At 49.1% G+C, this 12,481-nt stretch overlaps 1 protein-coding gene across 2 annotated transcripts; it reads left to right on the forward strand.

Annotated features, from left to right (window-relative positions):
* Positions 1 to 313: 313 nt before the first annotated feature.
* On the forward strand, positions 314 to 12,378 carry znf318 (zinc finger protein 318). Of its 2 annotated transcripts, XM_033979554.2 has the most exons (19): positions 314 to 335; positions 426 to 613; positions 868 to 953; positions 1,818 to 1,979; positions 2,080 to 2,293; positions 2,534 to 2,931; positions 3,567 to 3,788; positions 3,890 to 4,055; positions 4,171 to 4,303; positions 4,773 to 4,831; positions 5,269 to 5,368; positions 5,751 to 6,022; positions 6,551 to 6,817; positions 6,994 to 7,087; positions 7,669 to 7,787; positions 7,911 to 9,594; positions 9,818 to 9,975; positions 10,700 to 11,302; positions 11,398 to 12,378. In XM_033979554.2, exons 2-19 carry the CDS (start codon positions 473 to 475, stop codon positions 11,605 to 11,607), a joined length of 5,088 nt encoding a protein of 1,695 aa, XP_033835445.1. In that variant the 5' UTR covers positions 314 to 335; positions 426 to 472; the 3' UTR covers positions 11,608 to 12,378. The 2 variants fall into 2 exon arrangements, with proteins under 2 accessions (XP_033835445.1, XP_033835446.1); XM_033979555.2 differs by having other exon boundaries at positions 321 to 613; positions 9,839 to 9,975.
* Positions 12,379 to 12,481: the final 103 nt, after the last annotated feature.

Below are 12,481 nucleotides of genomic sequence, written 5' to 3' on the forward strand. Positions count from 1 at the left end.
CCTGATTTAGTTCTAGTTTAGACCAGGAATAGTCCAGTTATAGACCTGGTTTAGTCCTAGATTAGACCTGGAATAGTTCAGTTATAGACCTGGTTTAGTCCTAGATTAGACCTGAAATAGTCCTGTTATAGACCTGGTTTAGTCCTAAATTAGATCTGGAATAGTCCTGTTATAGTCCTAGATTAGACCAATGTTTTACCTCGACCCATCGTTATTTTAATAGATCCATGGTGTGACCTGCTGTCTGTGCCGCTCCTGTGCACACGGGGCGCTGTGCGGCGGCGGGACAATAACAGCAAAGGCGGAAGTGCGGCGCCATTTTCCGCGCTACACAGGTTGCTCCGCGCTATTCACACACTCCACATTCCGTTTTATCTGCGGTGTTTCTCCGTTTATCTCATTTATCTCCTCTTTTACCCCCCCAGCCCCGACCCCAGCACGCGCCCCTGACCCCCGTAACCCCACGGAGCTCATGTACCGCGGCCGAGGACAGAGGGACCTCTCTGGTCCCAGAGACCCGCACGGGCCCCGGCCTCCGTACGCGCCGGGTTATCCTCCACCGGACCCCCGCGGACACTACAACGAGCCCTGGAGCAACGCGCCCCCGAGAGAGGTGAGTCTGAGGCAGTCAGGAGTCTAACGCGCAACCCCCAGAGCATCAGTCTGCCACAGCAACACACGCAGAGAGATCAGGAGTCAAACCTGCAACCTCCTCATAGAGAGGAGGCAGCAGCAGCAGTAGTAGTAATCTAACCCACACCCTCCTCACTGAGAGCAGACAGGACAATCACTCTGCCACAGTCACAGGGAGAACATGCAAACAAACTTGACTTTTGAATTTAGTGTGACATTTTTGTTTTGTGGCAGCGGTCTCCGTCTGGTCCTCTCGACCGCAACCTCGTCATCACCGTGGGCAACGAACGGGCCAATCACAGCGCATCGCAGTCAGACAGGTAACCGCCAATTACAGTCCCGCCCTGTGCACCAGTTGCAGACCAGCGTTTACCATAGATTTGGTTAAGACTGTCGATCATTTCATCTCATTCAAATGTGTGAGTTCAAACAGCGCTCACTGCCTACATTTCATTTAAATGTCATTTTGACCAGTGTGATCTAGGAACATACTAATACTGAAAAATTAGCTAGGTCTGGTATCGGTTTCCGTGGTATCGGTTCAGGCAATATCCTGATTGGCCTTTAATTGGATGTAATTATACTAATTAGGCTGACTTGTCTGATAAAGTTTTTTCTTTTCTTCATCCAAATCTGTTCAGGCTGATAACAGTCTAACAGATAACGGACAAATAACAGTTACAGGAACACTGTTGGATCTGTGTGGAGTAAGTTCAGTGTTTTAAAGAAATAAGAGACATTTTCGTTCCAACACTGGTATTGTTTTAGGTATTGAGAAATCATTAAAGTTAGTATCGGTATTGGAGCTGAAGAAACTGGATCCCAGTGTTGTTTCTTTTTATAATGTTTAAGTTTATGGTGATACAATGAGCTCAAAGTTTTGTTTAGTTTTGGTACATATGAAAAAAAAATAGGCTACACGCTAGTGTGATGTGCAGCTATCCATGGGGGGCGCCAACAACACTTTGTTGTGATGACTTTTATGGCAATATCAGATCCCACTGGGCACCACAGTTTTCTAATGTGGAAGTCAGCAAACTTGTTTCTTTTATTAAGTCGTTTTAGATGAATATTGTGATTTAAAATGTGTAAATTATAACATAATGATCCGCAGGTGTGTGAGATGAGAACTATAGAGACACAAGCTCAAAGATTTAAAGCCTTCATGTCCCTCTGCTCCTCAGAGACTACGACCGAACCAAGAGTCGAGGACACAGCAAATCCCGAGGCCGGAGTCGGTCCAGAACTCCGGACCGGACGAGGGGGCGGAGCAAGAGCAAAGGGCGGAGCAAGTCCAGGGGGCGGAGCAAGAGCCGGGTCCTGTCTAGATCCAGGTCCAAGTCCAGGTGAGTCTCAGGTCTAACTTTGGTCTGTCAACAGAGACCAGGTCAGTGCTGTGTGGAGAGAGTGTGTGCTCTGACAGTTTCCTCTCTGCTCCAAATCTAGGTCCAGGTCTCGTGAGCGGAGCCGAGGCCGCAGCAGAGGGCGGAGCTACAGCAAAGGAGGCGGTGCTCACAGTAAGAGCCGTCGCTGCAGTCGCTCATGCTCTGGAGACTTAAGCGAACTTGAGTCAGTGCGAAAATGCCACGAAAATGTGACTCAACAACCAACCAAATCTATTCTAAAAAGACGCCCCGAAGAGGACTCCCCCTCTGTACAGGTACGGACCCGGGGTCCCGAGACCCAGGGGCCCAATACCCCTCTAGTGTTAGTAGTAGCAGCAGCAGTAGTAGCCTTAGCAATAGTAATAGCTGCAGTAGTAGTAGTAGCAGTAGTAGTAGTACCAGTACTGCAGCAACAGCGGTAGTAGGTAGTACTACTTCTACTGCTGGTACTATACCAACAGTAGTAGTAATAGTGTAGTAGTTCAGTAGTGTAATGATGATGTTGTCTCCGTCAGAGCCTGGACTCTCCTCGTCTGGCACCCGGTCCCTCAGACTCTGTCACGCGGATGGCTGATCAGCTTGTTGCCGCGGTGAGGGGGCTGCAGCCGGGTGCGGTGGCGGCTATGTTGGCTCAGCTGAAGGCGGACCCTCAGATGGGGGAGGCGGAGTTTCGTCAGATTGTGGTGCTGCTAGAGTCTCGTACGGCTGCGTGTCGACCAGACGATGCCAAAGTGGCTACCAAACGCCCTGACGACATTGACGACGAGGAGCTCTTCCTGTACGGAGATTCTGAGGCTCCGCCCACAGGCCAGCCCCCAGAGCAGCCAATCCGGAGCCAGGATGTGTATGGAGATGTGACTGAGGACGACCTGTACGGCGACCTGCAGCCGCCACCTGCTGCCCATGACTCCAGGTACGACTTACGAGAACCCAGTGTACAACTTACCCTCTCCCCTGACATGGGTACCCACTCACTGTCTCTTCTCCCTCTACCCCCAAAACGGCTTTCTCACCTCTTTCCCTTTCTCGACACAGGTGCTCTTGTTGCAACACAACTTGTCTAGGGGCAGAGAAGTAACAAAAAACAGATGGGAAGATGGTGAAATAAAGTAGTAATTTAATGTACAGGATTGTAATAGGCAAAGTAACAAAATTGGACTTAAATATTTACGTAAATGTCTCAAAACACAAAGCTGGACATAGAGACAAACATGTGAATAATTAAATGGGACACATACAGAATGGCAGACTGGCCACACAGGCCAGCAGCCCCCAACAGGTGAACTGAATCTTAAGTAGAGGGAGGCAGCTGCAGGTGAGGCACAGATTGGCCATGCGGGGAAACAGTCCTCCGATCACCAGCGAGGGCTCACACAGCTAGTATTTCATGAGGTAAACAGACAGATTCAGTCACATATGAAATATAATAGGCAAACATTAACAAATGAAAAGAACTTAACAGCTTTCTCTCTATATATCACTTTTTCTCTTTCTCTCTCTCCTTCCTCTCACCTCAGCCGCTCTCACCATCCTCTCTCTTCAATCCAGGTACTCCCAGATCCCCCTAGGCACTGAGGCCTTGGAGGCCGGGGAGCGCCAGGCTCTGGAGGAGTATGAAAAAGTGCAGAACCTCCTTCAGACCATCGGACTGGACCTCAACGTGTCCGACATCTCGAAGATGGCTGCCAGAACCAAGGAGCGTCTCCAGGGAAACCGGCCACTCAAGTCCCCTCCCCGCCGACGTCACTACTCCTCCTCTGGCAGCTCCAGGTACAAGAGGCCGTGACCTGTGACCCCCTGTGACTCAACCTCTTTCTTTTCTTTCTCTGACCCTGTCTCTCTCTCTGACCATGTCTCGCTAAAACCCTCAGGTCAGGGAGCAGCAGTCGCAGTCGCAGTCGCAGTCGCAGTAGGAGCTACAATCAGGACCAGTCCAGAGACCAGACCAGGGATCAGTCTCTGCCCGCCCCTGAAGCTGCCCCTCTTGTAGTCCCTCCTCCACACACCCCCATGAACCTACCCTACCCCCCCGCTCAGGTAAGGCCCCACTTTTCTCTACAACTAAAAATACTGCTACTGTTACTACTACTGCTGCTATTATTACTAGACCAGTCTGGAACAGTTACGTGATCCTCCGCCCTCTCTCCATCAGGTGCACGGGTTGATACCTCCTTACCCCCCGCCTGGGTATCCTCCTCAGTACGGGAACTACATGGGCTATCCCCCTCCCCCACAGTGGCCCCCCATGTACCCCCCGCCCACCATGCCCTACAGCGCCTACCCAGGTGAGTGCCCTCAGCGCCCGTCACTACTATAGACAGTATTTATCTGTGGAACGCCAAACATCCAAACAGGAAGTGGTCATGAGCACGTTTGGGCTCCATCAACTCTGGTTCCAGTTGTTTATCTGTAAAGAGCCCCTCTCTCTGTAATGGCTGCTGAGGAGGTATTCATCAGAATTATTTTTTGTATCTCTCCCATGTTCTAATGCTGTCCCCTCATTAAAAACATGAAGAGGGTTTCCATGTTTTAGTAATCTAGCAATCTAACATTACAGTGTAAGTTCCTGTACAAGGCTCAGCCCACAAGCCTACATCATCCATGCTCCCACACGACAATTCTCGATAAATATACAAAAACTAGAAATAGAAAAAGAAGTCAAATACCCCCATACAAATCAAATGCCCTCTTTAATACCCTCTCTTTAAACATTTTTGAAAGACAGGAAGTAGGTAATTGCGTTTTCTGTTTCAGATGGAGAAAAAGATCATCCGTTTAACGATGAACAAAACAACGAGAGTCAGAAGCAGAAGGTGACCTCACACTAATAATAACTGATACTCTGCAGATGATGTCATCAACATTGGGGGTGTGATGCTAACTGTAGGCACTGCTCCGTTAGACTTTAATCTGAGCTTTGTTTTAACACAATCTGACCATAAATAACTGACTTATCGGAACTACAACAGGTGAGCTGATTTTTGCAAGTCCCTCTCAAATAATATTACATTCACAAGCTAGCTAGCATTGAAGTCACAAGCTAGCTAACATTCGCCACAGTGTATCAGTCAGTCACTCTCACCCTTTTGGTGGTAGCTATAGGAAGAAATACAGAAGAATGGCTTTGAAATGAACAGTAGCATTAGTATCGTTCGCTCCTTGTGTAGACCACCCCAGCGAGGTGTCACTTCAAAGTATCAATAATAAAAGAACCTTGTTGTTGAGTCACATCATTAACTGAATGCTGCAGGTGCTGGAGGAGCGAGAGAAGCTCAAACAGGACAGAGACATCAGGATGAAGAAGAAAGAGTACCTCATGAAGGAGCTGGAGCGCCTCCGAAAACAGCAAGGTACTCCTGACCCCAACCCAACCTCAACTAGGCACTCCTGACCCCAACCCACCCCCAGCAAGGTACTCCCAACAACCAACCTCCTGACCCTAACCCACCCCCAGCAAGGTACTTCTGACCCCAACCTACCCCCAGCGAGGTACTCTTGACCCTAACCTGCCTATGAACAACCCCCAGCGGGGCACTCCTGACACCAGCCCACCCACATGGGTCATTAGTACCTCGACCGCCACCAGCGAGGTACTAATGACTTTAACCAACCACCAGAGAGAAACTAGTGACTTTAAGCAACCCCCAGCGAGGTACTCCTCACGCTAACCTCCAGGTATTCTTGAGCAGGACCAGGCTGTGTTTGAGTGTAGTTCTCATATTTGTCCTGTAGGGGAGCTGCTGAGGAAGAAGCGGCGAGAGAAGGACGGACACAAAGACCCTCTGCTACAGGAAATCAGCCGCCTGCAGGAGGAAGTGATGTCACAGATTTCTGCGCTGCGGCGGGAACACGAGGCAGCTGAGAAGAAGCGCACTGAGATAGAGAAAGTGGCGTCCATTTTGGGTCTGGCTCCTGGAGATCGACCCCGAAAATCCTCCGAGCGAGAACCACCTCCCAAAAAGAAACGAGAGCGGAGCATTGAGCGGCGCCACAGCAGTGCCAAGGTACAGAGGAAGATGGAAGGTACAGAGGAAGATTTACCACACAGGTACAGAGGAGGTCTAAGGTACAGAGGAAGAGCAGGAGCAGAGGAGTACAAACTTTATTTTGGAGAGAGGGCGCAAGAGGAGCGAGTGGTGAGTGAGTAAAGGGAGAGAGTGGTGAGCAAGAGGAGAGTGAGAAAAAGTGGAGAGAGGGAGGTCCAGATCATGTCAGTATAATCACTTGCCAGTGTAATCCAAGATGACGGTGTTCTTAGTGGTCTGTTTTCTTTGGGGCTAAGGATCATTTACTTCCTCCACATGGATTAGCTTTACCTGCGGTGCATTGGAGGTTAGACTCTGATGAGTTGGATTTTCCAGCGTTGTAAAAGTGCTCGAGCCCATTTGAGATGGTCTGAGCTTGTTGGCCGCACACTAGTTTTCTGTTTGAAACTAGTTTAATTTCATTTTTTTTTGGATTTTAAAGTGTTAAACTGCTATGGTAATTTACAGATTTACAGTTAATACTTTGAAATTTGGTTTATTTTTTAGTCTCCCGAAAAATCAGCCACGCCCTCCTGGAAGCCCACGCCTCCTCGGAAAACTGTCACGCCTCCTCGGAAGACCACACCCCCCATGAAAACAGCCACACCCCCTCGGCCCGTGGCGTCACCCCTTAAGTCCGTGTCCCCGCTCCCTGTGCCGGAGGATCCCTTTGAATATTATGATGCAGGAAACCACTGGTGCAAAAGCTGCAACGTGACGTCAGGATCCATGTTCGACTTTTACACTCATCTGCACAGCAAGACGCACCGCAAGGTCCACAATGTTTCTATAAACCATTTAAATGAAGAGTATTTAATACAAGGATTTAACATGTGTAACCCTCTGCTCCAGGCAAGGCGGGGCGCCCCCTTGTTTCCGCACAAACCTTTAATTCAGGATTATTGATGTTAAAATGTCTCTGTTCTAATTTAACAAAAACTCTTCTCTAGACTTTGGACCCATACGATCGGCCCTGGGCCCCTGCTCCCACCAAAATCTCCAAGAGCGACCCGGCGGTGGAGAAGCTGACCAAACCCGCCAAAGGTGAACATGGAGCTGTGTGAATACTGCATAAATGTGTACTCATGTATAGGCCTGAGAGTACCTGTGTGCCCCGAGCTCAGCCTCTCCCTTTTCCAGGTCTAAGCTGGATCAGCGTCTCTTAAACTGCAGTGAAAAAGGAGCATTGTACGTAGACTACGACTCTCAAGATGCATTTCAGCAAGACACGACTTTGTTCTGTTCCAGATTCAAACAGTTTTAGTGCCATGGCCAAACCTGAGGCAGAATTTGGACTTATTTCCAATGCTAACGTAGCGCTAACATAGCGCTAACATAATGCTCTGCCTCAGTTCTGGTCCTCATCAAAACAAATCTTTAACTCCTTTATTTCAGGATCCACTATAAACTGCATCTCCCAGAATGCCACTATGCTGGAGTTGTCCAATCACAATGTTCCTCATTGTTCTCATTGTAACTGCAGACATTTCTGTTTCATTTTCTGTGAATGGTGTTTTTGTCACCTGTTTTTCTTCAGGTTCTCAGATGCGGCGGTGCAGGTAAACACGTTGCTCTGTTGCGTTTTTCTGATATTTAAGCTTTTGTTTGCGCCTTTTGTTTCTCAGGGTCAGAGTTCATGCTGCCCGTGCGAGGATTCTACTGCCTCCTGTGTAAAGAGTTTTACGGTGACGCCATCTGCGCTGAAGAGCATGTGACCAAGCACTCGCACAACGAAAAGTACAAGGTAAAAATGCAAGAAGAAGGAAAAGCAGGTCTGTGGGTTTACAGATGTAAGAGCTCATGAAGTTCATGACTGTAGTGAAACAGATACTTATTTTAAACACTGAAGAGAACTCATGTGTTTCAGAAACTGATACAGGAGAACCCTCTCTACGAGCAGCGCCGTAACCTGGACCGGCAAGCTGGAATGAAGCGCAAACCCGAAGAACCCAAGAGCCAGGTCCCCAAGGTGGAGTGTGAGCCCAAACCAGAACCCAGACTGAAGAAGAAGAAACACATGGAGCCAGAGGAGCTCAGCCCACCCCGTCCCCTCGAACCGCCGCGCCCCGTCGAACCACCTCACCCACAGGAAGTGCCCAAACTGGAGGTCAAAGTGGACATGAGGCCACTCCCCGAGGAGCCACCCAAACTACCCAAGCTGGAGATCAAAGTGGAGAACAAACCTCCTCTGAAACCGTTGGAGCGTCCAGTCTTCAAGAAGGATGAAGACGAGAAACCCAAACTCAGCAAAAAGGACGATAAATATCGCTACAACCGCGAGGAGGAGGACCGCAAGGAACGCTATCGCCGCTACGAGGAGTACAAGTACAAGACCCAGCGCTATGATGACCGCTACGACGATCGATACGACGATCGATATGAAGATCGATATGAAGATCGCTATGAAAAGTCCAAATACCACAGAGACGAGGATCGCTCCAAAGGAAAGTACGACTCCAAGTCCAAGTACGAGCCAAAGAAACCAGAGCCTAAGAAGGAGCCCGAGGCTCCGCCTCGCGCCTACGACCCCCCCAAGGTCATGTGCGGCCCCAGTCCCGCTATGAGGGCCAAACTCAAGAAGCAGAATCAAGAGGCCGGCAAATCAGGATGCTCCCCCGCCTCCTCTGCCACCGCCGCCACCTTCAACAAGTTCACCTGGAAAAAGAAGGAGAGCGTCCTGATGAAGGAGGCCCAGAAGGTGGCAGCGGCATTTATCAAGGATGATGAGGCCGCGGCACAGAAGAGCGGCTCGGACGAAGACGCATTTCAGAAGTCGATGGCGGCAGCGAAAGAGATCGCCGAGAAGCTGGCCCAGAGCGCGCCTCCCTCATGGGGCAAGATTCGACCCAGTCTCCCTAACCACCGTGGTGCTTTGGGTGGGAAACCGGGACAGAACGCTGTGAGGCCGTCCGCCCCGACCAATCAGGATGCAGCACCGGCTACCGGAGCACCCCAGGCCACGCCCCAAACCATGCCCCCATCGGACGCGGCTCAGGTCCCCATGATCCCGAACCCTACCTTCCCTCCTCCCTCTTTCCCCCTGCCTGCCTTCCCTCCTCCTTCTTACCCCCCATTCCCTCCCCCCTCCAGCATCATGCCCCCCATTAACCCCAGCATCCCCCCTCCACCACTGGTGCTACCCCCGGTAGTCCCTCAGGCCTTTGCAGCGCCGGCAGTCCCAGAGATAGAACCTCCAAAGCGGGTCTACGTGAAGCCTGCCCCCTTCCTGAGCAGCACCGGATCCAAGACGGAGAAGTTCAGTACCAGCATGGCTGCCGCCAAAGCCCAGGACCTGTTTGGCATCTTGTTCAGCTCCAGCAGCATCGGCCCATCGTCTGCGAGCTCCACCAAAACCGTTGCTTCGGCAACCACCACCGCCAAAATGGAGACTAAACCCCAGACCAAACTTCAGACCAAACCTAAGGAGCAGCAGAGTGTTATGCAGAACACCAGTGATGCTCCAGTCCCTCCAGCAGGTGGCGCTGCAGAGGAGCCAGGGCTGCAGATCACCTCAGTGTGGTCCATGAACGAGACGAAGGGCGCCAAAACAGGTAAACATCCAATCAGATTCAGGAACTACTGAGGTCTCATTCTGAATGAGCCATTTGAGCTAGACAAACGTATCAGGCCTCAGTTTATCTGAATTCTGCCAGAACACAGAACCATATTCTATAATATATATATATATATATATATATATATATATATATATATATATATTTTTTATATATTATAATATATATATATATATATATAATATAATATATATGCTAGACTCATCCACATCTGAAACAGTGGTGGTTCCAGAGGGAGAGGGGAAGACCAAACAGCTCCCACTCCAAAATGAGACTCTGAAGCTGGGTATGACTGAGCAGAGTGTCTCTGATGAGGCTTCACAGACGCAGGAATCACAGGAGGAGCAGGAAGCCCAGGTGAGGACTCATTTCCGTATGTCATGTGACTGAGATAAAGCGTTCAGACCACGCCTTCAGGGCCGTTTACATGTAAAGTTTATGGAGGGCATTCGTCTAGACTCGGCTGTGTTTGAGCATTCCTCAGTAGAAAAATATAAACTTCTGAACATTTTGCGTGTTAAGTGTCTAAACTTCTGAACTCATCACGTATGTGACCCGTGTGTGTCTACTCAAAAGTAAATGCTCCAGCTACAGACATTTGATGTGGTTTAAGTGCCACCTTCTGAGTGTAGCATCAACAGAAGAGGACTAGGAGAGTGTGAGGTTCTCCATGGCTCCAAATGAAGCTCATCGAGGCTAGCAGTTATAGGGGCTAATCTTGAGCAGTTCCATATTTGGAATTCTTTCTGCGAGTATCATAGCAACCAAAGAGCCAATCAGGAGTGAGGCTAACGCCCCTTCCCTCCTACGCCACTGATTTAGCAGGGAGTGGGCACTTAGCGGCAGCTAGCAGGTCAGCCATGACCATTTATATAATGACCATTTCATATTTCCAACTATGGGAGCCCCTTTTTTTTCTGACGCTGTTTAGATTTCAGTCATTTTATTGAACTAGTTTTATTCTTCAGTGATTCCACAGCTCATAAACCAGTAGATGAGAAAATATAAAGGCCCTTTGAACTCAAATGATTTACAAATATGTATTACTAAATGTTCCGGTGGTGTTTTTTTTCCCCCCCAGGGACAAGTGAAGCTACCTGAACCTGAGTTTGAGACCAAGGACCAGAACCAAGACCAGACCCAAGACCTGGCTCAAAATGTCCCACAGAATGAGTCTAAGGGGAGCCAGTCTGGACCCGTCCAAATTGAGTCAGAACTCGATAATCCCAATGCTGTAGGTTTGGCCAAAGCTTTACCCAAGCTCCAGGTGCCACTGATCCGCATAGTCCTGGAGACCACGCCCGACGTCCAGGCCGACGTCCAGGCCGACGTCCAGGCCGACGTCCAGGCCGACGTCCAGGCCGACGTCCAGGCCGACGTCCAGGCCGACGTCCAGGCCGACGTCCAGGCCAATACAGAGGAAAGTCCCACAAAACCCGAGCCACAGTCCACAGAACTGAACCAGGACACAGACACAGAACTCTCTGCCCCAGAACCCAAACCCAGAACCAGAGGCAGGAAGAAGGCATCACCCACGGCAAAACCAGTCCGAGCTCGACAGACTCGGTACCAGACGCGGCGACAGCAGCAGCAAGAGCTGGAACCTGAGCCAGAACCAGAGGGTGAGACAGAACCAGAAATGCAGACCGCGGCCCAAACTGACCTGGGGACTAATCCCGCTCAGGTAAGCCTGTCATGATAAATGCTATATCATCTTACCGTGTAAGTTATATTAAATTTAATTAAACGATAAAAGTTCAGAATCTGTTCTTGCTATAGGCCTACGTTCAGGACCACAGCGCCGAGGTGAGACTGTTCCAAGAAGCATCTGTCGAGTGCAGCCAGGAGGAGGCCATGGAGGTGGACCAGGAGGAGGTGCAGACACAGCCCGATCCCGACGCTCCGATGGTGGAATTGACCCCAGAGACGCTGGGGCTCCCTCCGGACATGACAGCACTGGACTTCGACTATGATTTTAGCTTTGAGTAAAACACAAAAACGTGTTCACTTTGGAGCAGGGCACGGCACTGATCCTGTGAAGGAGATATTTCCAAATCAAACCTTTAGCCATGAAAAGGCCCAGTCTCAAATGGCCCGGTTGCTCCTGTCTATGGTCTCCCTCGTTTCCCTGGACACTGGACCTTTGCTTTTGTAAATAGTGCTTCTGTGATGCAGACACAGTAGAATTGTTTTTGTCCAATCAAAACTGTAAAATTGTGTTCATATTTCAACAGCTTTCATCCTAACCTCGAGCTCAGTCAAATAAGTGCTGGTCCCTTAAAAATCTGTTCTATTTCATAAATTTGGAGATTTCAGAGTAGATGTCGTTATAAAGCCGCAGTTGTTCAGGTTGAATATAAATCTTAACCACAAAAATCCAGCGGTTTGAAAGAAAAACTAAAATGGCCTCTGTCATTTTCTGAGGCAAAGTTTAGAGTCATGTTTTTAAAATCACAACACTAAAGACTGCAATCCTGGGTTTAGACCTGGTGTCGTCCTGATTTAGGTGCTGTTCAGACCTGGTTTAGACCCTGTTCAGACCTAGTTTGATCCTGGTTTAGACCCTGTTCGGACCTGGTTTAGGCTTCGTTCAGACCTGGTTTAGATTCTATTCAGACCTGGTTTAGGACCCTCCTCAAGCCGTTTTATGTTTGTAGATTAGAATCATCATATTTTATGTTGTTTTTTTCACAAAGAAAAAGCTTTTGCAAACATTTCTTGTTTTGAGCTGAAACAAAGAAATAAAACATTTAAACAGTGTTTTCTATTTATTATTTAGACGATTTCTCCTGGGGTTAGTCCTGGGGTTGGTTTTGGGGTCGGTTTTGGGATTATTTTTGGGGTTAGTCCCGGTTTAGCCCTG

Source organism: Periophthalmus magnuspinnatus, chromosome 15 (genome assembly GCF_009829125.3).
Source record: "Periophthalmus magnuspinnatus isolate fPerMag1 chromosome 15, fPerMag1.2.pri, whole genome shotgun sequence".
NCBI lineage: Eukaryota > Metazoa > Chordata > Actinopteri > Gobiiformes > Gobiidae > Periophthalmus > Periophthalmus magnuspinnatus.